The 26,612-nt window shown below is 35.8% G+C and overlaps 1 protein-coding gene across 2 annotated transcripts in view; it reads left to right on the top strand.

The window, feature by feature from the left end:
* The window catches only part of PICALM (phosphatidylinositol binding clathrin assembly protein), a 106,159-nt gene that overhangs the window by 41,519 nt on the left and 38,028 nt on the right, over positions 1–26,612 (top strand). For both annotated transcript variants that reach the window (XM_065882339.1, XM_065882338.1), the window contains exons 5-11: positions 12,631–12,724; positions 15,777–15,888; positions 17,508–17,614; positions 19,922–19,963; positions 23,074–23,159; positions 25,042–25,165; positions 25,438–25,574. In XM_065882339.1, coding sequence (XP_065738411.1) covers positions 12,631–12,724; positions 15,777–15,888; positions 17,508–17,614; positions 19,922–19,963; positions 23,074–23,159; positions 25,042–25,165; positions 25,438–25,574 — 702 coding nt within the window. The remainder of the gene's footprint in view (positions 1–12,630; positions 12,725–15,776; positions 15,889–17,507; positions 17,615–19,921; positions 19,964–23,073; positions 23,160–25,041; positions 25,166–25,437; positions 25,575–26,612) is intronic.

Here is a 26,612-nt window from a genome sequence, read left to right on the forward strand (position 1 = left end):
TAAGAAAACATTGCTTAATCCAAGATCACAAAGATATACTCCTACCTTTTTTCTGTTTTGTAGTTTTAGCTCTTACGTTTAGGTTTTCATCCACTTTGAATTAATTTTTGTATGTGGTATGAGGTATGGGTGTAAATTCATTCTTTTGTATGTGGATATTCTGTTATCCCAGCACCATTTGTTGAAGTCTTTTCTTTTCCCATTGAATGGTCTTGATGAAAATGGATTGATCATAAATGTAAAGGCTTATTTCCGGGCTCTCAATTCTATTCTGTTAATCTATGTCTGTCCTCATGCCAGTACCACACTTATTTTGAAGAATGTTGCTTGGTAGTTAAGTTTTGAAATTGAGAAGTGTGAGTTCTCTGGCTCTCTTCTTAATTTTCAAGATTGTTTTGGCTATTCTGTATCTCTTGCATTTTCGTATGAATTTTAGGATTAGCTTATCAATTTCTGCAGAAATGGTAGCTGGATTTTGATAAAGATTGCATTTAATCTGTAGATCAAATTGGGAAGTGTTAAGTGTCTTAACACATTGTTTCTAATCCATAAATACAGGATATCTTTCTGTTTATCTTGTGTAATTTCTTTCATTGCTGTTTTGCATTTAAGGTTCTTTTTAATCTTGGACGCAGAGGTTGAATTTATTTCTTGCTGTGCCCTAAATCACAGTCTTCTTGTCATAAGAACTAATCTCATGAATGATAGAATCAGTGTTTCTATACCTGATAAAAAGTCCGGTGTACAGGCCTTTTTTAGGATATATGATGAGTCCTCAGGAAAGAAGACATTCTTAAGGGGCATCGATGACCCTTGTAACCATGGAGGCCTGCCCTGAGGGGAATCTGGCTTCTGCGGAAATACTCTGAGTTTCTAAATTTCCCTGCTCTTTAAAGATCCCAAAGATCTATGCGATTAATATGTTCCTTTAAATTGTTCTCTTGACATGTTAAATTACTAGACTGAAATGGAAATTTTAATACAAATGTAAAGTAACCTCTCAGTTATTCAAGAAGTTTTAAAGCTGAATTTAAATGTTTCTGTGTCACTGTTTCAAATTAATTGGGAGGTGATGAGTTTGGAACCTACCAAAACTGAATTCCACAGATTTTTGTTTCATATATTTAGGTACTTTGTAGGTGATTATGATAGAGGAGATCATATTAGAGGTCTGATTCTTTACCCTCAGTATTCTGTCCAGTAAACCACTTTCCAGCTGGGTTTATATTAATACTTCCCTGTAAAGCATGTTCAGTTAAAACTGATCAAGATATTTGTAGATTTCATATATATATATATATATATATACACACACACACACATATGTATATATTAAAATATTTATTTGATTATGCTGTATCTTAGTTGCTGTTCACGGGTTCCTTAGTTGCGGCTCACTGGCTCCTTAGTTGTGGCACACAGTCTCCTTTGTTGTGGCATGTGAACTGTTAGTTGCGACATGCATGTGGGATCTAGTTCCCTGACCAGGCATCAAACCTGGGCCCCTGGCTTTGGGAGCGTGGAGTCTTAACCACTGGGCCACCAGGGAAGTCCCAGATTAATATATTTTAAAAATTGTAACTTCTTTTCTAATCTGAAGGGTCAGTTTCTCAATTGAGGAGGGTTGCTGCATTTTTATATTTAATAGAGCAAACTTTTATTACTTGGATGAAAACAGTCCTTGATTATGCACAATGTAATTAGTACTGATTTAAAGGAAATTACTCTTATTTAATGCTAAGGAAAAGGAAAGTGAATCAAAGAGGACCTATGATTGAATGGAATCAAGAATAGCACAACATGTATATGTATCTGGGTGTATAAAATACCCAGATACCTACACATACACATATATATCAGTATAAATAAGAAAGAAAAATATAGAACATAAGAGTATAAGATGAAGGTGTGAAATTTATTATATGATGGCAAAAACCTGAGTAGACTGTTTCAGTTTTGGAGAGGGTTTGTGTAGTAAATAGTAAAGTTTTATTTACTAGGGTAACGAATTTTTATGTTTACAAAAGTAATAAAACTATTACAAAAATTCAGGCAACATAGTATTCTGACTTAAAGAAACAATATTTTGGTGTATCTAATCAGTTTTCTGTGTGTAAATACGTGTATGAAGGGACACAGAAAATTACATAATCACATTATTTGAAGACTGCTTCCCTCCCCTAATATATATTTTAGGTATCTTCAATGTCTGTACACATAGATCCATCTCATTCTTTTTTTTTTTTTAATTTTTTTTAAATTTTGGCTGCGTTGGGTCTTCATTGCTGCACACGGGCTTTCTCTAGTTGTGGCAGGCAGGGGCTATCTTCGTTGCGGTGCGGGGCTTCTCACTGCAGTGGCTTCTCTTGTTGAGGAGCACGAGCTCTAGGCCTCATGGACTTCAGTAGTTGTGGCTTGCGGGCTCTAGAGCACAGGCTCAGTAGTGGTGGTGTACAGGCTTAGTTGCTGTGTGGCATGTGGGATTTTCCCGAACCGGGGCTCAAGGCCGTGTCTCCTGCCTTGGCAGGTGGATTCTTAACTACTGGGCCACTAGGGAAATCCCCATCTCATTCTTTTGAATGGCTTTAGAATTATGTTCTAGATGTACATTTGATTTATTCCCTTTTTTTAAAATTTCATTTATTTATTTATTTTTGGCTGTGTTGGGTCTTCGTTTCTGTGCAGGGGCTTTCTCCAGGTGTGGCGAGCGGGGACCACTCTTCATCGCGGTGCACGGGCCTCTCACTGTTGCGGCCTCTCCCATTGTGGAGCACAGGCTCCAGACGCGCAGGCTCAGTAGTTGTGGCTCACGTGCTTAGTTGCTCCATGGCATGTGGGATCTTCCCAGCACAGGGGTCGAACCCACGTCCCCTGCATTGGCAGGCAGATTCCCAACCACTGCGCCACCAGGGAAGCCCTATTCCCATTTTTTTTTATCTTACAAAAGTAACACATTGACCATTCTTTTACATATGGTTGCAGTTTTTTAAATGTAAGTAACATAATTATATGTTAGATGTATATACAAGTATTATTGTTTTAGAGAATAAGGGGGAATAACAAACTAGATTTGGGCTTACTCCCTAGGAATGGACATGCGGAATAAGGAACCTTTACACAGCATCAAAATGTATGGCAGGGCTTTCAACAAGAAAACTGTGGGCAGAAGGATTAATCAGCATAGTAGTTGTATGATTTACCAAAGGCCCACTCCTCATCTTGACACCTTGTATGTGGATGCTACTGTGGCCCTCATAGGGAGCCATTAGCTTTGTGCTTTGTTATAAATCAGCTTCCAGGGATCTGATCAGAGATCCCTGGAGAATATCCACTCTTCTGCCTAAAGAGGGCCAAACCATATGACTGGGCAGTTTTTTTTGGTTTGTTTTTGTTTTTAATTGGAATATAGTCGTTTTACAAGGTTGTCTTAGTTTCTACTCTACAGTGAAGTGGAGTTCCCTGTGCTATACAGCAGGTTCTTATTAGTTATCAATTTTATACATATTAGTGTATATATGTCAATCCCAATCCCCCAGTTCATCCCACCCTCCCTCACCCCCAGCTGCTTTCCTCCCTTGGTGTTCATACGTTTGTTCTCTACTTCTGTGTCTCTATTTCTGCCTTGCAAACTGGTTCATCTGTACAATTTTTCTAGATTCCACATACCTGCATTAACATATGATAGTTCTTTTTCTCTTTCTGACTTCACTCTGTATGACAGTCTCTAGGTCCATCCACGTCTCTACAAATGATCCAATTTTGTTCCTTTTTATGGCCAAGTAATATTCCATTGTATATATGTACTACATCTTCTTTATCCATTCGTCTGTTGATGGACATTTAGGTTGCTTCCATGACCTGGCTATTGTAAATAGTGCTACAATGAACACTGGATGGCATGTGTCTTTTTTTTTTTTTTTTTTTTTTTGCGGTATGTGGGCCTCTCACTGTTGTGGCTTCTCCCGTTGCAGAGCACAGGCTCCGGACGCGCAGGCTCAGCGGCCGTGGCTCACGGGCCTAGCCGCTCCGCGGCATGTGGGATCCTCCCTGATCAGGGCACGAACCCGTGTCCCCTGCATCGGCAGGCAGACCCTCAACCACTGCACCACCAGAGAAGCCCCATGTGTCTTTTTGAATTACGGTTTTCTCGGTATATGCTCAGTAGTGGGATTGCTGGGTCGTATGGTAGTTCTCTTTATTTGTTTTTTAAGGAACCTCCATACTGTTCTCCATAGTGGCTGTATCAATTTACATTCCCACCAACAGGCAGGAGGGTTCCTTTTTCTCCACACCCTCTCTAGCATTTGTATGTAGATTTTCTGATGATGCCCGTTCTAACCAGTGTGAGGTGATGCTTCATAGTTTTGATTTGCATTTCTCTAATAGTGATGTTGAGCAGCTTTTCATGTGCCTCTTGGCCATCTGTATGTCTTTGGAGAAATGTCTGGTTTGATCTCCTGCGCATTTTTCGATTGGGTTGTTTGTTTTTCTGACATAGAGCTGCATGAGCCGTTTGTATATTTTGGAGATTAATCCCTTGTTGGTTGCTTCATTTGCAAACATTTTTATCCGATTCTGTTGGTTGTCCTTCTGTTTTGTTTATGGTTTCCTTTGTTGTGAAAAAGCTTTTAATATGTCGATTTTCGTTGTTATTTCTGTTACTCAACGAGGTGGATTAAAAATATTGCTGCAATTAATGTCAGAGAGTGTTCCGCATATGTTTTACTCTAAGAGTTTTACAGCATCCAAATCCTTGCATCCTTGGGATAAATCCCACTTAATCATGGTTTATGATCCTTTTAATGTATTGTTGGATTCTGTTTGCTAGTATTTTGCTGAGGGTTTTTGCATCTATATTCATCAGTGATATTGGTCTGTAATTTTCTTTTTTTGTAGTATCTTTCCCTGGTTTTGCTATCAGGGTGATGATGGCCTCATAGAAGGAGTTTGGGAGTGTTCCTTCCTCTGTAGTTTTTTGGAAGAGTTTGACAAGGATGGGTGTTAGTTCTTCTCTAAATGTTTGAATGAATTCACCTGTGAAGCCATCTGGTCCTGGACTTTTGTTTGTTGGAAGATTTTTAATCACAGTTTCAATTTCTTTACTTGTGATTGGTCTGTTCATATTTTCTATTTCTTCCTGGTTCGGTCTTAGAAGGTTATACCTTTCTAAGAATTTGTCCATTTCTTCCAGGTTGTCCATTTTATTGGCATGGAGTTGCTTGTAGTAGTCTCTTAGGATGCTTTGTATTTCTGCGGTGTCTGTGGTAACTTCTCCTTTTTCATTTCCAATTTTATTGATTTGAGTCCTCTCCCTCTTTTTCTTGATGGGTCTTGCTAAAGGTTTATCAATTTTGTTTATCTTCTCGAAGAACCAGCTTTTAGTTTTATTGATCTTTGCTATTGTTTTCTTTGTTTCTATTTCATTTATTTCTGCTCTGATCTTTATGATTTCTTTCCTTCTACTAACTTTGGGTTTTGTTTGTTCTTTCTCTCGTTCCTTTAGGTGTAAGTTTAGATTGTTTATTTGATAGTTCTCTTGTTTCTTGAGGTAGGATTGTATTGCTATAAACTTCCCTCTTATAACTGCTTTTGCTGCATCCCATAGGTTTTGGATCGTCGTGTTTTCATTGTCATTTGTCTCTAGGTATTTTTTGATTTCTTCAGTGATCTCTTGGTTATTTAGTAATGTATTGTTTAGCCTCCATGTGTTTGTGTTTTTTACGTTTTTTTTCCTGTAATTTACTTCTGATCTCATAGCATTGTGGTCGGAAAAGATGCTCGATACGATTTCAGTTTTCTTAAATTTACTGAGGCTTGATTTGTGACCCAAGATGTGATCTGTCCTGGAGAATGTTCTGTGTGCCCTTGAGAAGAAAGTGTAATCTGCTGTTTTCAGATGGACTGTCCTATAAATATCAATCAATTCTGTCTGGTCTGTTGTGTCATTGAAAGCTTGTGTTTTCTTATTAATTTTCTGCCTGGATGATCTGTCTATTGGTGTAAGTGAGGTGTTAAAATTCCCTGCTATTGTGTTACTGTCAATTTCCTCTTTTAGAGCTGTTAGCAGTTGCCTTATGTAGTGAGGTGCTTCTTTGTTGGGTGCATATATATTTTTACTTGTTATATCTTATTGGATTGATCCCTTGATCACTATATAGTGTCCTTCCTTGTCTCTTGTAACATTCTTTATTTTAAAGTCTATTTTATCTGATATGAGTATTGCTACTGCAGCTTTCTTTTGATTTCCATTTGCATGGAATATCTTTTTCCATTCCCTCAGTTTCGGTGTGTATGTGTCCCTAGGTCTGAAGTGGGTCTCTTGTAGACAGCGTGTATATGGGTCTTGTTTTTGTATCCATTCAGCCAGTCTGTGTCTTTTGGTTGGAGCATTTAATCCATTCACATTTAAGGTAATTATCGATATATATGTCCCTATTACCATTTTCTTGTTTTGGGTTTGTTTTTGTAGGTCGTTTTCTTCTCCTGTGTTTCCCACTTAGAGAAGTTCCTTTAGCATTTGTTGTAGAGCTGGTTTGGTGGTGCTGAATTCTCTTAGCTTTTGCTTGTTTGTAAAGCTTTTGATTTCTCCGTTGAATCTGAATGAGATCATTGCTGGGTAGAATATTCTTGGTTGTAGGTTCTTCCCTTCCATCACTTTAAATATGTCGTGCCACTCCCTTCTGGCTTGCAGAGTTTCTGCTGAGAAATCAGCTGTTAATCTTATGGGAGTTCCCTTGTATGTTGTCATTTTTCCCTTGTTGCTTTTAATAATTTTTCTTTGTCTTTAATTTTGTCAGTTTGATTATTATGTATCTCGGCATGTTTCTGCTTGGGTTTATCCTGCCTGGAACTCTCTGTGCTTCCTGGACTTGGGTGCCTATTTCCCATGTTAAGGACGTTTTTGTCTATAATCTCTTCACATGTTTTCTCAGGTCCTTTCTCTCTCTCTCCTTCTGGGACTCCTATAATGTGAATATTGGTGCGTTTAATGTTGTCCCAGCAGTCTCTTAGGCTGTCTTCATTTCTTTTCATTCCTTTTTCTTTATTCTGTTCTGTAGCAGTGATTTCCACCATTCTGTCTTCCAGGTCACTTATCCTTTCTTCTGCCTCAGTTATTCTACTGTTGATTCCTTCTAGTGTGTTTTTCATTTCAGTTATTTTATTGTTCATCTCTGTTTGTTTGCTCTTTAATTCTTCTAGGTCTTTGTTAAACATTTCTTGCATTTTCTCGATCTTTGCCTTCATTCTTTTTCTGAGGTCCTGGATCATCTTCACTATCATTATTCTGAATTCTTTCTCTGGAACGTTGCCTATCTCCACTTCATTTAGTTGTTTTTCTGGGGTTTTATCTTGTTCCTTCATGTTTGACATAGTCTTCTGCCTTTTCATTTTGTCTGTCTTTCTGTGATTGTGGTTTTCATTCTGCAGGCTGCAGGATTGTAATTCTTCTGTCTGTCCTCTCTGGTTGCATTAAGTGAAGTTTCCTGTAGAATAAATTCTTAGAATTGACAAGTCAAACGTTATAGACATTTACCATTTATTAGAAAATATTAAGTTGCCCTGGATAAAAGTGGTACCAGATTACTGAGTTAATTACAGTTATAAATACCTCTTCCTCTGTTTTCTTCCCTCATCATGAAAATGTATCTCATTAGGTGTTCATTTTATGTTGGTTGATCAACTAATTTTTAAATGGTGATATTGAGCCTCTTTCTCTCTTTTTAAAAATGCCATTCATGCTTTGTTAATTGCTTTTCAGTGTCCTTTGCCCACTTCTCTGTTAGACTTTTACAATTCTTTTCTGTTGTCTTAAGACTAACTGGCTGTTTTGTCAGATAAATTTAGGTTTTATTTCTAGCTTCACTCCAGTTATATGAAAGATTTTAGTAGGATACTTCAGCCAGCTTAAGTTTTTTTTTTTTGTGGTGCGCGGGCCTCTCACTGTTGTGGCCTCTCCCGTTGTGGAGCACAGGCTCTGGACGTGCAGGCTCAGCGGCCATGGCTCACGGGCCCAGCCGCTCCGCGGCATGTGGGATCTTCCCGGACCGGGGCACGAGCCCGTGTCCCCTGCATCGGCAGGCGGACTCTCAACCGCTGCGCCACCAGGGAAGCCCATTATCTTTATTTTTATGGCTGTTGTTTTTTAAGCAAACTTGGAGCGGGGTTTTCTACCCCAAAGTGATCAACTAGCTATTTATGTTTTCATTGGATATTTTTATGGATCCAGTATTTTATATTTAAATCTTTAATTCATTTAGAATATATCTTGGTATTTAGAAATTGAGGTGGAGATAACTGTAATTTTTAATAGAAATATAGGATATTCAAAATCAAAATGAATTATTACCCTTGTATGGTTAAATGACTTTTCACTTATATATACTTCTTTTATCTAGCCCCTTATTCGTTATTCTGGCAAATTCTTAGTCATTCTTCAAGAATTCACTCAAACATCATTTTTTTGAGGAATCCTTGTTTCTGTTAGATTTTATATGAGATTGTCTGTCCATGAAGACAATATAGTCTTACTCAGATTCATATCTTCAGGACTTTCCAACATAGTAAATATGTAATAGTTTTTGAAAAGATGACTAGGTGTTTCTAAATAGTACATTAAACGGTTCTGTGAAAAATGGATCCAGTAAATTGCCTGTAGATTTATCTTTTTAGTTAGTTGTGTTAAAGATTGGTCCCTTCATTTTCTGTTTAACATTCCATTTTTTGATAATGTTAACTTACCATGTTTAATTATCTTGAATTCTAAATTAGTACGGTTCAAAGTAACAAGACATTGTTACATAACAAGCAAAAGAAAGAATAATAGAGGTATTGTCTGTGAATAAGGATATGGATGATCATCCTTTAATTCATTGCTCTTATATTTGGGAAGCAAGTATCTGAATTTAAGAAGTAATAAAAGCTTGTTTTCTACATAGAGTATGAATTATCATACATTTGCTCTGAATCATATTTAAGCATTTGGGTTTGTGAGTTGAGTTTTTTGAAGTCTGATGTAAGCGTGTGATAACTTAGGATTTTTCTTAATTGAAAAATTTAAAGTTCTCTGGGATGAAATGATGTTGCTAGTGAGAGAGGGAAGAATAAAAAAACATCCCCATAGTTTCTGACCTAAGTCACTGGGGAGATGTTACCTTTTACTGGGAAGGTTTTTGGGAATGGTAAGGTAGGGTATAGTGATTAAAAATTAAGGATTTCGTTTTTGAAATATTAGTTTTTAGATGCCTATAATTTTTATAAGTTAAAGTATCAATTAGGCAATTCAACAATACTAACTAGGAACTTTGAGATTTCTAGTCTGGGAATATAAATATATCAGTGGCAGTTTGGTAATTTCTACCTTGGGAATGACAGTATCCTAGGGAATAAATACAGAATGAGAGGAGAGGGCCTAGAAACATCTTGAGATACACAGCATTTATTTTAGAGAATGAGTAGAGGATGAGGAGTCAATGAAAGAGACTAAAAAAGTGATAGTGAAGTAGGAAGAAAACAAGGAGTGGGGGATATAGGGGATGCTAAGACAGAGTATTACAAGAATGAGGGAAACTTTTGAATGATGCTGAGAAGTCTAGTCAGGTAATGTTAGACAAGTACCCGTTGGAGGCAACATGGAGAGGCAGGAGTGGATCTTTACTGGAGTGAATTGAATAATGAATGAAAAGGAAGTGGCAATTCTTTTAAGAAGTGTGCTTGACTATGCAACAGAAGTGGTAGCTGAATGGGAATGTGGGGTTAGTGCGAGTGTGTGTGTGTTTGTGTTTAAAGCGTGGTAATCTTTAAAGTGTGGTAGACTTCGCTTGCATGTTCATGGGAATGATATAGTCTAAAAGAGATTAATGATCTGCACTGTCCAATATGGTAGCTGTTTGCCACGTGTGGCTGTTTAAATTCACCTGAAATAAAATTAAAAATTCATTTCCTCAGTTCCATCAACCACATTTCAGGTGCTCAGTAGCCTCGTGTGGCTAGTGGCTACCATACTGAACGGTGTAGGTGTAGAACATTTCTACCATTGCAGATAGTTCTATTGGACACTGCTGTGTTAAAGAGAAAGAGGATAACCAAAGATTGTGACAGAGTGGGATCCAAAGGACCTGTGTGATTGATATTTACATTTGATGGAAAGAAATAGACTTCCTCCATTGTAATATGAGCAGATCAGATAAATATAGTTTTGGTGGCAAGATAATCAGACAATCTCTTTTTGTCATTTTCTATTTCTGAATGAAATATTTTGAGAGTTATGAGCTGAGAGTTTGTGTGTTGGATGTGGGGGAGGGGTGGAGAAGGACAGGTGGGAGAAGGTGGTTTGAAAGTACTCAGGGGAGGGATTCACTAGAGAGGCTAAGAGGACTGCTGGCAATGCTGAGTCCCCATTTGAGGCTGATGATCAAGAATTTGTAGTTTAACCAGTTTACCCAGTTTTCTTTACTAGCACTCAGCTGCATGTGTACAGGCATGGAGAAGATAAATGTGTGTTCACCCAGGATTGTGAATTTGCCAGGTGACCGCAAGGGAATGAGAGGTGTAAGAGAGTTAGGGTATTAGCAAGGGAGTGATTATAATGATAATCTGTGGAATTATAAGCTAGATTAAAGAAGGAAAAATGAAAAGGGATCGATGTGGGTAGTGGTGGGGTTGATGCATTGAAGTTTATGATAAAGTCAAATAGTTTTTGCCATGGGACACTTGACCAAGGCAGCTGGAAAGTTAAAAGGTTATTGTCAGGATAAGGTGTCTGAATTTTGCCTTTTTCTTAAGTTGGGGGTAAGGGAGTAGGAGTGGGAGTAGGGATAATGTTGTTTCTTGGGGGATGGGCAGTTAAGGTTAGGATCTGACTATGGGAATAGGGGTTGTGGTTAAGGGATTTTGCGATCAAGATGTTGGATTGGTTGTGCATGTTAAGATGTTGGAGTTAACTGAGAAAAACTGAGCCAGTATTCAAGTCTTCTGTGATGGAGGGGAAGTGACCAGGAGATCAAAAATTACTTCAGCAAGGAGAGGGAGGAAGAACTAAAAGGGGACTAACAGTGACTGATAAAATGAGAGTGTGATGTGTATGAGAATAAAGAAAGGGTTACAAAGAGGGAGTGGCGTCCTTATCCCAAACTCCAGTCAATGTAGTTTAATACCTGAGAGGATATAGGTGTTGGTGGGTTAACACATCTTATGTGGGAGAGTTGTTGGACTAAAGCTGGTCAATAGCTGCCTGTGTAAGGCAGTCCAGTGTTTGTTCTTTAAACTCTTGTTTTGTCCTGCAAAGCACTGTTTTTGCTTTTCATAGCTTAATTGTTTTTCTGGTATCTGGAGTTGTGGTTGAAGGGGTAGCTTAGGGTAGAACAGCTGTTTATAAGTATGGATCATTTGTAAATTAGGGAAAGCCTGTATATTTTTTGAAAGGGTCTTGTTCCTCTGCCAAAAGGTTATGAAAAGCACTGTTTTGGAGTCTCATACACCTGGGTTTACATACTGACCCTAAAATGAATTTGTTTTCTGAACTTAGATAGTCATAACCTCCCTGAACCTAAAATTTCATGTCTATAAAATGGGACAAGACTGTCCAGAGGATTTTTGTGAGGATTTGAAAAACATACATCAGGCCCTTAATATGGTGCCTGATATATAGTAAACACTTAGTGTTAGTTCTGCACCGTAACCCTAGTACCTCTTATATAGTGTTTTTGTTGTCAGTTTTGTAAAATTCTAGTTTATTTGGTACTGCTGATATTTCTCTATTTTTAGAAATATCTAAAGAAATATTTAAAGAAATCTTTTTGGAAATATTTAACAGAACATTTTATTAAAAACCATTCCTCTTAATTATCACTTATTTTAATGGCCAGATTAGAATGACTTGGTAAAATTGTCCTTTATTTTATAATAAAATAATTTTATTTTGATTTGAGTCACAAATAAAGTACCTTAAGTAAAGTGGTGCTCAGCAAGACTTGTGTTCAACTGCAGACTCCATTGTGTCCTATTTAGTGATTTGAGGGAAATGATTTTTTTTAATTTATAATTTCAAAAAAAAATCTGTAAAACTGCCCTTTACACACATATGAGTGGTGTGAGGATCAGACTATTTTCTCATGTAAAAAGTATAGTATAAACTTGGCTATATAATGCAAGCTTTTATTTTTATGTCTCATACTTTACATCTTCTTTTTAGTTATAAACGAGCACCTTGATATTGGACATAACGGTGTTTCCTGTTTTTGTTTTTTCTATATGATTTCTATTGATACTTGAGGTTTCAGGTTCATTAATGACTTAAAAACATGCAATGGAGCTTACCTGGTGGTGCAGTGGTTGAGAGTCCGCCTGCCGATGCAGGGGACACGGGTTCGTGTCCCGGTCCAGGAAGATCCCACATGCCACGGAGTGGCTGGGCCTGTGAGCCATGGCCTCTGAGCCTGCGCGTCCGGAGCCTGTGCTCCGCAACGGGAGAGGCCACAGCAGTGAGAGGCCCGCGTACTGCAAAAAAAAAAAAAAAAAAGTGATAAAAACATGCGATGTTTTGTAGCACCTTGTTCTCTGTTTAAATAGAGAACCAGATGGGAGTTCAAAATGTAGATTTAATAACAAACTCAATTTTTTTTTTTTAAACAGGGCTGATGGAGTTATGAGAACAATGAACACAGAAAAACTCCTAAAAACTGTACCAATTATTCAAAATCAAATGGATGCCCTTCTTGATTTTAATGTAAGTTGATTGCATAAATGCTTTTATAATTTGAGATTTAAAAAATTATATCATTTTAATTGGTCAGAGTTTTTATTCTCAAGTTATCATAGACTAATTTTTTCACACTAATATCCTATGTGCCTAAGGATTTTCTATAAATGTGGTCCCAAACCAGATTACTTTCCGTTTTTATAATTGTTTTAGATTTACTCTGATTTCTTTGGTGGTGCTTCTCTAACCCCCAAATTATAGGGTATACAAGCTAAAGAAAGTGATGGAGAGATGAAGAGATTGATGTAAAAATCTACTTTCTTTTGATAATGGTTTTTAGATATTAAAAATGTATAAAGATTTTCTTTATGATGATCTAACTTAATATTTCACTTTTTGTCTGCATTGTAGAACTCAAAGCATGACAGTTATTGAGAAATAAAGGGAAGTTCAAATATACTTGTAACAACATGTTATATAGCTATTGCCCAAGGATGTTGTGTTTCCTGGGATTTTTGTTTTAATGACTGTTACTTGAACCAAATTGCCAGCTTTGTCATTTGTTTGTAATATGTTAGGTGTTAGCATTTACAAGTCTTTTCTTTTTTGGTTCATCTAGCTTAAAGACATTGTATTTTAGAGCTTGTAAGTGCAAGTTAGTGATTGGAACTGTGACAGTTTTATGCTGAAATTGATTTTCCTTTAATGGTATGCTATTAATTGGTAGTCTTAAGCTTCTGGAGGGCAGGGACCAGGTCTTCTTTTTCCCTGCTGTGTCCCCATTGTCAGTAGTGTGTGGCACATAGATAGTGTTCAGTAAACATTCAATAAATGAATCCTGAAGGTGCTTTATAGACTAGAACAGGTTCTCAAACTAGTATTTTTTTACAGGCTTGTGAACTGAGAACATTTTTAAATGGTTGCAAATAATAAAAAGAATCTTTTTATATTTTTAAATAGTTGCAAATAATAAAAAAAGAATATTTTTAACAGGTAAAAAGTATATGAAGTTTATTTTTCAGTGTCCACAATTGTGTTTTTAGAACAGGCTCATTGGTTACATGTTGTCTGTGGCTGCTTTTTTTGATGTAATAACGGGATTGAGTAGTTGTGACAGAGACCATATGGCCTGCAAGTCTAAAATACTCACGATCAGGACCTTTACAAAAAAGTTTGCTGGCCCCTAGTCTACATGACAGGGGATTAATGTAACTACTGAGCTTTATTTTGGTTTTTATAGAGAAAGGGTCCAACCATGAATTTTTTTTTTCACTTAATTTATTGTGGGTACCTTTATAAAATTGCATATTCTTTTCAGTGTCTATTATACTGCATTGTGTGTAACAACTTATATGATCCTCCTGTTGATAAATAGGGTATTTTGGTTTTTTAATTCAGAAAATAAATGGAGGAAAAAAACAAGTGGGAGGGACACTATGTACTCTGTGTGTGTTAGATAATAGTGTATCTACACATTTATAAACCTATTTCTATAGGGTTAATGCCTAGAAAAAGAATTTGGTGGTTCAAGGCCATAAACATTTAATTTTTTTTTTTTAAGAAATACTAACTTTATTTATTTTGGCTGCATTGGGTCTTTATTGCTGCGCAGGGGCTTTCTGTAGTTGGGGCGAGCCGGGGCTACTCTTCGTCGTGGTGCACGGGCTTCTCTTGTTGCGGAGCACTGTCTCTAGGTGTGTGTGCTTCAGTAGTTGCCGAGTGTGTCCTCAGTAGTTGCAGCTCACAGGTTCAGTAGTTGTGGTGCCCGGGCTCAGTAGTTGTGGCTCGTGGGCTGTAGAACGCAGGCTCAGTAGTTGTGGCACATGGGCTTAGTTGCTCTGTGGCATGTGGGATCTTCCTGGACCAGGGATCAAACCCATGGCAGGTAGATTCTTAACCACTGCGCCACCAGGGAAGTCCCAGCATTTAAATTTTTAAGAAATTTAAATTTTAAATATTGCCAACTTAACACTGCAAAAGGGTTGAGCTAGTCACTTGTCAAAAGGTGCCTGTTTTTCTTCATCCTTATCTGTATAGAATAATACCTTGGTTTTGATTATCTTGATACCTGCTAGTCTGGTGCTCAAGAAAGGATAGTTCAGTAATTTAATTTGATTATTTTAATTTACTTGATCAGTGAAGTTGAACTTCTTTTCACATGTTATTAGCTGTATGTATTTTTTATTTTGTGAATTGTCTTATAGAATTCTCTCTATGATGGAAGTCAACCTTGTCAGATATTCTGCAAATATTTACCAGTTGGTTGCTTACCATTCAGTTTTGTGCTTATATTTTTCTATACCTAACAAGGTAACTATCATGTACTTAGATATCTAAAAAGGAATTTAAGATAAATTTGGTTTATCCTTTTGATTCTTTCTTTAAGATAAAACTAAAGGTGTTTCTTGTATTTCTTGGTAAACAAATAAGTGCTTTTTTTGTTAAAGCATAATTCCCTAATAATAATAAATATTGATCATTATTTGTAAAGTACTGCATCAGGCTCTTTACACTCAGTATATCATTTAATTCTCCCAGTAACTGTGTGAGGTAGAAATATTATTATAACCATTTTGAAGGTGAGCTTGTTTGTAATATTGGGAAAAGTTATATTTTTAAAAAATATATATTCTGCCTAGCTTAACTCAGTGCCTTGGTGATTGTAGTAGCCATTTAATAAATATTTTTTGATTTATAAATATTCAGTAAATTCTTCATGACTCAGAGTGAACTTCTACCTAGAAATGGGCTTTATTTTGCAGTTAGAAGTATTTAATGTTGAATTGAACTTAAAAGACTTGAGATGTAGCCTAAGAATTTCAAGAGTTAAAGGGTACTTTTGTTCTCAATGACTTATTTCTGAACTAAATTGAATGTTTTAGGATTTGTGTTTGTAGCTTTTAAATAAATCTGAACTCTTTGATCAAGATTTTTGCACTATATGGCTATAACTGATTGCTAGAGATAAATGTCTTCCTCTCATACACCTAAATGTTTGAATTCATTGTATTTTAATTTGAAGGAAGTAATTGTCATTTTAAAACAAAACATTAGCTAATCTTTCTTTTTGTTTTTCCAGGTTAATAGCAATGAACTTACAAATGGGGTAATAAATGCTGCCTTCATGCTCCTGTTCAAAGATGCCATTAGACTGTTTGCAGCGTACAATGAAGGAATTATTAACCTGCTGGGTAAGTATTTCTATAGTTTAATAACATTTTATTTCTTATCTTGTGTCATATAGTAAATAATATTGTCTAAGTTGTTACTTAAAGCTGCCTAAAAATCCACTGAGATATAGTCATTCGTTGTAACAATTCGGAGAAAAGAATTTTATATCTGACTACATATGCTAAGTGATTAAATACTTATACAACTAGAATGTTCAGCTAGATGAATTTTGTATTTTTTAGATATATCTTTTTTTCTATCAGTTTTATTATTTTTAGAAATACAAAAATTTCATAAAAATTAAGTTGGAATTTTCTGTCTCAGGAAAATCATTTCCTCACAATTTACTCCAAAATGAACTTTAACTGTAAAATTGGTATTTTTTTCTAAACTTAATTTTCAGATTGCTAATTATTTTAAAATAATTAAACACGCATTTTTAAGGATGCTTTTTACTTTTGAGGCATTTCAGGAATGTGGTGCTTTACTGTGTATTCAGTATATATGGAATGCAGTTAATTTCGCCTAGAGATGCTAGTTTTTTGAATGGGATTTGGTTGGAGTAGACAATTAACTGTCTGCCAAGTGTGCCAAAGTATCAAGTGTCAGATGTCAAATATTCCAATGTAATTGTTCTCCCTTTTCAGTACTTTTTTTTTTTTTAGAATTTATTTAAATTTGTTTTTCATAGGCTGGCTTAACACAGCCTCATTCAGGGATGCTTTAATCTATGGAGATAGGGAAATAAGGTGGTTTTTTTTTTAACAAGTGAAAAATGGAAAGTTTTCTTTTCTACAAAGTTTTGGAAAGCATAGTCTCCCACCCTGTGATTGGTATAAATTAAGCTCTTTACTGCTGTTTATATATTAAGTTAAATTAGCTTTCCAAGTGACATTTGGATGTGGAAAAGTTGCCATCTTTCTTTCTTTCTTTTTTTTTTAATTAATTAATTTATTTTTGGCTGTGTTGGGTGTTTGTTGCTGCATGCAGACTTTCTCTAGTTGCAGTGAGCAGGGGCTACTCTTCGTTGTGGTGCGCAGGCTTCTTGTTGCAGTGGCTTCTCTTGTTGAGGAGCATGGACTCTAGGAGCGCGGGTTTCAGTAGTTGTGGCTCGTGGGCCCTAGAGCGCGGGCTTCAGTACTTGTGGCTCACGGGCTTAGTTGCTCCGTGGCATGTGGAATTTACCTGGACCAGGGATCGAACCCATGTCTCCTGCATTGGCAGGCGGATTCTTAACCACTGCGCCACCAGGGAAGCCCCCATCTTTCTTTATCATTAGTAAGAATATTTGGAAATAGATGTTAGCACTGTTTTAAATGGAGTCAAATGTGATCTGTATTAACATGCAAGTATATATTTAGGGAATTGTGAGGGAAGAAATATTGTAGAACATACTAGTAATATGAGTAAAGTCATAATTTCTTAATTTTTAATATAAATTTCTTAATTTTTAATATAACAGCATCTCTATTTTAATTTGCTTTAAATATCTAAGCTTATTTAACACTATTTTTTCTGTAGGGTGAATGTGTTCTCTGAGACATCAATATAATCTCTTTAGAGCTGTTTTAAATCTTTTTCCTTTTTGATTGTTACATTTTGAAGTGAATAAAAGTATATTTACATCTACTTTTTGCAGAAAAATATTTCGATATGAAAAAGAACCAGTGCAAAGAAGGTCTTGACATCTATAAGAAGTTCCTGACTAGGATGACAAGAATCTCAGAGTTTCTCAAAGTTGCAGAGGTAAACTGTCTTTAAGTGACTGTATCTCTTAAGTTGCTTTTTTTGTCTTTAAGTGTGCATTTCAAAGAAATCAGTCTATATCCAAGTGAAAGAAGTGTCAAGTATAGTAAGGTGTATATTCAATTATATCACTATGCAATATTGAATTCTGTGCTATGGTATGAATATGATATAATATTGAATAAAAAATTTCCTGTATATTTAATTCAGTATTGAATACTGAAAGGTAATCTATTTTTAAATTGTTTATTTCTCTATAAAATCAAGTAGGTGGCAGTGACTTTTATGTTTGGAATTGGCCATGTATTGTAGAAGATTTATTCTATTCAATATGGTAGAGAATATTCTATGTTAGTGCAAGTCTCTTTTCTCCAGCGAGAGTTGCAGCTGGAGCCACATTGTTCAAAATGTTTTGTTCCCTTCAGAAGTGAATATAGTGCATTTATTGTTTGTCATTGATTATGAAAACCATGAACGTAGGTTATAGGATAATCTAATTTTACAAATCGGTTTAAAAAATAATTTTCTGAGACTGTCACAGAAGGTAGTTGTGGTAATGCTTGTGGGCATTATCTTGCTGGCACAGAGGCGGCACTTGAAGTGTTTTTGTTTGTTTTCCCTTTCTCTGCCCTCTATGCATTACCACCAGAGGTGTCTTGCTAGGATAATTCTAGAAGATGAATAGACTATATAACTGATTAATAATATCAGAGTAGTTAATCTGAAACTAGCAAGTTGGTGATTGTAGCTCTATTACCATAGTGATGTTTTATTCTGTAGCAGATGGACTAGGATAGAAAAGGATGACGAGACCTTTGAAGAAAATAGCTTTGTGGTGTTAATCAGGTATTTTATGAAGTGTACTGAAATTTATTTTGGATTTAAAGTATCTTTCAAGGAGAAATCAGTGTTTTTTTCCCCCCATTTCTTTAGGGTCAGTCACATACTAAAACCAGAAAAAGGTAGTGTTTATGCTATGATTCTAGCAAATTCCTTAAATAAAGTTTTAGTTTGTTGGCTTTTCCCTTTGGCTTCTTTTCTTTCATGAGGCGGTCTTTGGGCTAGCAATTTCATTATGAGACCTTAGTTCTTGGAGTAAAGACACAAATAACTGGGACTTCCCTGGTGACGCAGTGGTTAAGAGTATGCCTGCTAATGCAGGGGACATGGGTTTGATCCCTGGTCCAGGAAGATCCCACATGCTGTGGAGCAACTAAGCCCGTGCGCCACAACTACTGAGCCTGTGCTCTAGAGCCCGTGAGCCACAACTACTGAGCCTGCGTGCCTAGAGCCCATGCTCTGCAACAAGAGAAGCGACTGCAATGAGAAGCCCGCACACTGCAACGAAGGGTAGCCCTCGCTGCCCGCAATTAAAGAAAGCCCACGCGCAGCAACGAAGACACAGCGCAACCAAAATAAATAAAAATAAATAAAGTCAAAATGATACTTAAAAATGAAAAAAGACGCAAGTAACCTTTTCAAATGTGTTTGAAGAGGACAAATGTATCAATTAGTAATGAGCTCTTAAGATCTTAGTATGAATTATTTTATCAAATTTTCTACTGCTATCATTCTGGGACTGGCCCTTGAGGTTGAGAAAAGGAAGAGAGAATGATTAGAAAATGAAATATAGTCATATAGTCATGGGAGGGAAAAGAATTTTTAAATTTGGGTGTTGTAATAAATAGAAATGGTTCTTATCTTTTTTGCTAGAAATTACCTAGTACCTGAACATCATGAAAGTGTATGGAGATTGCTTTGTGGTGACAGTTATATCCTGGTTAAATATCACTTGGTATTTGTATAAAACCTGACCTGCTTGAGTGAACATAGGTTTTAAAAATTGTTGTCTGTGGTGATTGCCAGGGAAAGCATACTATATGGAGAGAGAGTCATTGTCATTAGGTTTGTTCCTTAACTTCTTCTTATGCCCCAGGGGACTTGTTCATGGTCAGCCTTTCTCATTCTTGGTGTAATGTTTTTGTCATAGAAGTGATGGATTTTTCAGATTGTGACAAGGTGGTTTATATAGGTGTTTAGAAGATGTGGAGATGGTAACTTAATAGCCTTGTTGAATTTCCAACTCTTGTTCCCCTCCTGTTAGAACTTTTAGAGCCATCAGACAACATCTGAGTCCTTGGACGTACTGAATGATATCTGTGGGGATTAAATATTCTTCTGATTTTAAAGAATTCTTTCTAAAATATTGCTCATAGTACTAGTCATAAATGTCATTTTCTAAATTTTACTTATAAAACACCCTATTGTAATTTTATCTGTTAAATACAATGCTTCTTCTTCTTACAGCAAGTTGGAATTGACAGAGGTGATATACCAGACCTTTCACAGGTAAGTATTGTTATAATACTAATCACTGCCTGCTATATTCTGCTAGGTATGAAGGGTACAAAGATGAATAATATGCAGCCCCTGCTGTCAAGGAGATCAGTGTAATTTTTCTTGACAGATTTTAACATTTTGATATATTGCTGACAATTGTTCTAACATTATTACCGTATAAAATTATCTTATACAGGATTTATTTTTCCTGTTTTAAACCTTCCACTTTGGCTCTTTGGCTCAGGTAAATATATTAAATGGGATAAACCTCAGAACATGATGTTGGGTTAAGAGAGCAGGCTTTGTCTAAGTTTGAGTCCTGGCTGTTCCACTAGCTGGCCCTGTGATTTGTAGTTCTCTCTATGCTTCAGTTTCATCTCTAAAATGCAGATATTACAATACCCATTTCATTAGGTAGTTTGGAGGATTAAATGAGTTAATACCTAAAAAACATTTAGAGCATTAAGTACTCAATGTTAGCTATTATAATATTATTTTTATCATCATTATCTTCTAAAAATTTCTGGGAAGGAAACTTTAAACCTGAAGTTCTGGCCTTTTCTGGTGTTTGTGTACTGAGTATTAAGAATGAAAGTACCTGGCATAAACTATCCTTATGTATGAAGGTTCTTACTGTTTTTCTCTGTACTCGTTCTGATTCATCCCTTTGATCACCAGGCTAAGAGTATGCACTAGATTTAGTTATGGATTGTATGTAAATAAAAAATTTCTGCATATGCCCACATGAGATAATTGATGTCATTAAGATTAAGCACCTTACTGTAGGCTAAAAGTGAGAAGAGTCATTGTTTGAACAATAGTAGTATAAGCTAATTTGGCAGTTTCAGATAAGCCATTACCCCACTTGTCATGTCAGCTTCACCTATCTTTGTTTAAAAAGCACCAGCCTCAGGCCAGACTGTTATTATGTGTCTGTACTTTAATATTCATGGTATTGTGATTGGGTAGGGTTGGCCAGCCTCTGACCCTCCTCCTTCCCTCCCTCTTCATTGATGATCTCTGAATGATTCAGAAAATTTTCGAGTGAATTAAAACAAAGCTTTTTATACTTAAGGGAAGATGGTAGTTAAACACAAGAGAGGAAATTTGAGATTATTTATTCTTTTTTTGTTTGTTATAAATTGCTCTTTTTAGGATGTGAAGCATCACATTTCCTTCACTCTTTGTAATGTGGGTTTGACTTTTAAAGAACAGCCAGATACATTTAGAAGGGATTTGGGAAATAGTTTATTAATTATCATAACTAGGTAGTTTAATATTTGTAAGCACAGCTTAAACCCTTCAGAAAAAAATAAAGTACACTTTAAATGACCACAGTTTTAATTTAGGATTCTGTAGCATAGTAGTTAGTATCTAGGCTTTCAGATCAGACAAACCTTGCACACTATGTTCGCTCCTGCTATGTATCAGATATGTGATCTGGGACAAGTTGCTTAATTTTCAGTTTCAGGTTATTTGTAGAATGGATATGTAGTAGTGTCTTTCTCATAGAGTCAGTGATTACATATAAGGTAGCTTGCACAGTGCCTGTGGTGTTACAGGAGCTTTTTAAATGTTAACCGCTATTGTTAACAATAGCTCTTGGGACAGTAGTTGGCCTGCTGATTTATTGGGGTTGAGGGAGTGCACATGTGTTCTCAGATCAACAAAGAAGTCAATGTTTTCTACCATATCTTTCTTGTGCTAAGGTCTTGATATGTAGAGAGAAAATACAGGATGAAGGAAATTGTTCAGGTCATAATTGGCAGAGAAGTTGGCTAGTATTGTCTCTTGCAACTGCTTTTGGATCCCTGTAATTGAGAAACTCTATCTGAAATCCTAAAGAATATCTGATGTAAGTGAATGCCACTGATGTATTTGCTTCACTTAAAAATAGTGAAAAATTCCTTTTCAACTCACAGAAAAGATTTCCTTTTGAAAGTAATTAACTGTTCATATTAAGTGAGATTTGATATATAGACTGAAGGTTTAAAGCTAGTCTTTAAAAAAAATTGAGGTAAATATCTATTTGAATGAGGATTGATAACCATTAACACTTGTATAATCAACACCCCATTCAAGATATGAATCAGTTGCATCACCCCAATCCTCCTGTCCCCCTCCAGTCACTCCCTAATCCGCTCCACACAAATAACTATTTTGAATTCTAATAGAATAATTTGTATCAGATTTTGAATTTAATATAAATGGAATCATGCAACTATTTTCATATCTGGCTTCTTTTGCTCATCATAATGTTTTGAGATCTGTCCATATTGTTGAATATACCATTGATTAATTCTTTTTAATTGCTGAATAGTATTCCATCATGTCAATTTACCACAATTTTGTTTATCTGTTTTCTAAATTGGAAAATTTGGAAATTTTTGGATTATTTGCAGTTTTTTAACTGTCATAAATAAAGCTGCTTAAAACATTCTTGAACAAGTCTTGTGGAGATAACATTTGTCTCTCTCTTGAATAAATAGCTAGGAATAGAATTGGGTAATTAAGGTAGTTGTATATTTAACTTTATTTTTTTTTAAAACCCATAGCTTTTTTCAAGGTGGATGTACTCCCACCAGCATTGTATGACAGTTGCATTTGTTTTATATCTTCATCAACATTTGATATTACTAGTCTATCTAACTTTAACCATTCTAGTGGGTAAGAAGTTATATCTCACTGTGATTTCAGTTTGTGTTTCCTTGATGTTAGTCTTCAGTTTCATTTGTCAATAACTATTCAGGAATAGTGTTTGGACATTTTCAGTTACTCAGTGAGTAGTTATTAAGTACCAGGACCATGCTCAACAGTATGTCTGATTTTTAGGGTTGTGTTTCTATTTAAAATTTAAATAAGTTAAATATAGAAAATTCTAAGATTCTCTTAATGTTTCATGTTCACATAGTCTTAGTTTTTATATCTTTATGTTTGTTGATACTCCTTACCAGGTCATGCTTATGTAATAAAAATAATAGTGTCATTCTTAGGTGGCTGAAACTACACTGTTAGTTAGATCATGAGGAATATACCTATTTATTTTTATTGCTCTCCTGTGTTAGACGATACTTGATTTATTTTGATGAAAGAAAGTCTTAATATTTGTACAATTTTAGGCCCCCAGCAGTCTTCTTGATGCTTTGGAGCAACATTTAGCTTCCTTGGAAGGAAAGAAAATCAAAGATTCTACAGCTGCAAGCAGGTACATTATTCTTTGTGGGGCAAAGAACAGTAGTGATGTTTCTGAGAAAGTAGATGAGTCTAGCTGAAGTTCCAAGTTATTGAACTTCTCTTTATCTTGATTTAACCATTTGTAAGTCGGTTTAATAATAGTATCAACCTCAGAGAGTTGCTGTTAAGGATTAACACATGTAAGTTTTGGGGATAGTTCCTAATTTTCAGTAAATGTCAGCATCTGTTAAGATGATGGCATTGAAAACTACGTGGTTTAGAATGGTGTTCATAGTGTCAGTATTTCTCTTAAAGATGAAATGCATAGGTTCATATGGTGTATTACAATTACAAGATGCCTTTTTTACAGATTTGACTAACCCTCACAATAGCCCTGTGAAGTATGCAGTAGTAATTCTGAGACTCAAACCTAGGATGTCTGACATAAGATTTCATCATCTTTCTCTAATGCCAGTTTATGGGGTTGACTGTGGACATATTTTAATCATTCTGTTAGACTTTTAGCTGATTTCCAAGACCAAGACCAGCAAATTGAAAGTAATATACATCATCGCTTATTGACCTTGTAACGTGATTTTTGTGTTGGTTAGTAACTTGAGTAGTTCTCATGTTTTCTTATGAAGATTTCCTTTTAGCAGTATGAAAAAGAAATTTGTATGAAGTATGATGGGAGCTCTTCTTCTTTTCGATTGTTGTTTCAGAACTTTTTTTTTTAGCAACAAAATTTAAGTAATTTGTAAAGGAAAATGTCATTACTGGATTTTAATGCTTTTTAATTGCAGATTTGTTCTTTGAATTTTCTAGTAGGTTTTTAGAAGTATAAGCCAAGTTATAAGGCCCGATTATTTGAGAAAGTAATGAAAAATATAGCCAGGTAGCTCAAGTACACCGATTTACCTCATATGTTTTTTAACATAAAATTTTCTGGGTTTCTTGTATTTCTTCACAGCAGTATTACTCTTCCTTTGTCTTCTGAGTTATATCTTTATATTGGCTCATTTATAAAATTGATTTTACATAAAACTTAGTTTTTCCACTTGTGTGCTTAGAGTAGAAATTAATGGTGTTTGGTGTGTGAGAAAAGGAAAATTAGTAGCAGTCACTGAGGAGTAGTTTCCTGTTAGAATTCTTTACCACACATGTTTATTTTGCCTAGGATTAATAACATTGGGGAATTAAATGTTGGGGTTTATGATCTGGATAAGGTTTTGATATAAGAGAAATGAGGTGGTTTGCTGTGAATCCACCAGTAAGGGATGATGTATTGTGCATATATAATATGTTTGAAAAGAAAATTCTAGCTTGGCAAAAGGGTAGCAGAGAGAAAGGGGGAGCCAGATGGACCAGTGACTGGAATGAAACTGATCTTCCTTTGAGAGAACCTGTGGGTCCTCTGGGAATGACATCTTTGGGTGTTATTATAAGGGAAACATACCTAGACATACATTATTTATTGCTGGTGCTTATGTTTTAGTATTCTGTAGTAGTACTGCCAAACCCAGGCTGTAAATTAGCAGAAGATCATTTTCTATGAGAAATTCAGTACTTTTTACACATCAGGGTTTTCCTAGAAGTATGTGAGCTCTTCTCTAATTGCATTGGTTCCCTACCTTGGGGCTTGGAAGAGGCAATGTCCCTCACCGTTACTGTGAACCCTTTCCAAAGTCTAACACTTACTTTAAAAAAATAAATGAATGTATGTGTAGATCAACTAATTTCTAATAATCCTCTAGGTCAGTGGGTAGAATATTTCATCTGAAGTATGGGTTTTGACTCCATAAGTTTAGTTCATAATTATGGTGCCTATCCATGGCTAGTTTGCTAGACCATTTCATAACCAGTGAAATAAATGTTTGGCAAAAAACCAAATTACCTTTGTCTGATTATCCAAGGGCAACAACACTTTCCAATGCAGTCTCTTCCCTGGCAAGCACTGGCCTGTCTCTTACCAAAGTGGATGAAAGGGAAAAGCAGGCAGCATTAGAGGAAGAACAGGCTCGTTTAAAAGCTTTAAAGGTAGGTGTGTGCATTCTCTTTATTTGGAAAAACAAGTATAGGAGTTCATAAAGTAACTGGGACTTCTGTACAGACTAACAGTATTTAATAAATATTTGTACAAATGGGGTGACATTCAGTAGTCTAACTTTTCATCCTGACATTGAATGACTGGCAAAACAGAGAATACCTTTCTGCTATCAAAACAAAATTAGAAAATGCTTTTTTTTCCCAGAGGCCATACAAACAAATCTGGTTTCTGGATTCCTTATGGTAGTTTCCTTTCTCAACAGGAACAGCGCCTAAAAGAACTTGCAAAGAAACCTCATACCTCTTTAACAACTGCAGCCTCTCCTGTGTCCACCTCAGCAGGAGGTATAGTGACTGCACCAGCCATTGACATATTTTCTACCCCTAGTTCTTCTAACAGGTAGGTGGAGTGGTTAATGATTACCTTTGAATACTTAGGCTTAAAGACTTCTAACAGAAATTTTGCAGTTTTTCAGGTTTAGTTTGATACATGATTTTGTAATCATAAATTCACACAAAGGAGGTAGTGATAAATGGTGGTAGTGGTATAATAGCTAAATATAAAGTGAAAGACTTTATATTTCAAATATTTAAGAAATGGGATATGGCTAAATGATAGACTTATACCAATTGGAAAGGTGGTGGTATACCAGTTGGAACGGTGGTGGGTTATCTCTGGGCAAACGTTTCATTGTAAAAAAATTAACTATAGTTAAACACATTTGTGAAGTGTCTAATGGTTCAAGACCCTGTATATAACTCTTGGATATGTATGTATGATATGTATTTCAGGATATCCTTTCACTGGATGTTAAATGTTTTTCATTTCTAGTCCCTGGTGTTAAACTCAAACTCAGTAATCTGGAACACAGTAAGAGTTTAGTCGCCAGATTTCTGTGGTATTGAAGCCTACCAGCCCAACTTCAAGCTGCTTAACAATAGGAATATTATATTTCCAGGCAAATTGGAATAACTGGATTTTTCTAAATTCCTCCTATGTTTTACCTCAAAGTGGTTTAGAGAAATTTGAAATTCAGATTCTGGTTTGAATCCTGGTTTATTTATTTCTTAATCTTTTTTTTTTTTTTTAAACCTCAGTTTCCAGGCAAGATAATGTATGGTATAAGTCAGTGGTTCTTGGTCTTTACCAAACATTAGAATCACCTGGAGGGTTTATTAAACCACAGGTTTCTGAGCCCCACCTGCAGGGTAAGGCCCAAGAATTTTCATTTCTGCCAGGGTCACTAGTATAGGGTTTAACACAGTGCTTAGTGCATGGTAAATGCTACATAGAGAGTGATGGGGTGTTTTGTTTGCTTGTGTTTCTTTGATTTTGTTGTTGTTGCTGTTTATTTTATTAACTCATCCTTAAACGGTCTTCCCTTCCACCTACCGACTCCCGTCACAGCTCAGTGTAACTTTTACTAACTCAGCTACT

The sequence above is a fragment of the Phocoena phocoena genome, chromosome 8 (genome assembly GCF_963924675.1).
Source record: "Phocoena phocoena chromosome 8, mPhoPho1.1, whole genome shotgun sequence".
Taxonomy (NCBI): domain Eukaryota; kingdom Metazoa; phylum Chordata; class Mammalia; order Artiodactyla; family Phocoenidae; genus Phocoena; species Phocoena phocoena.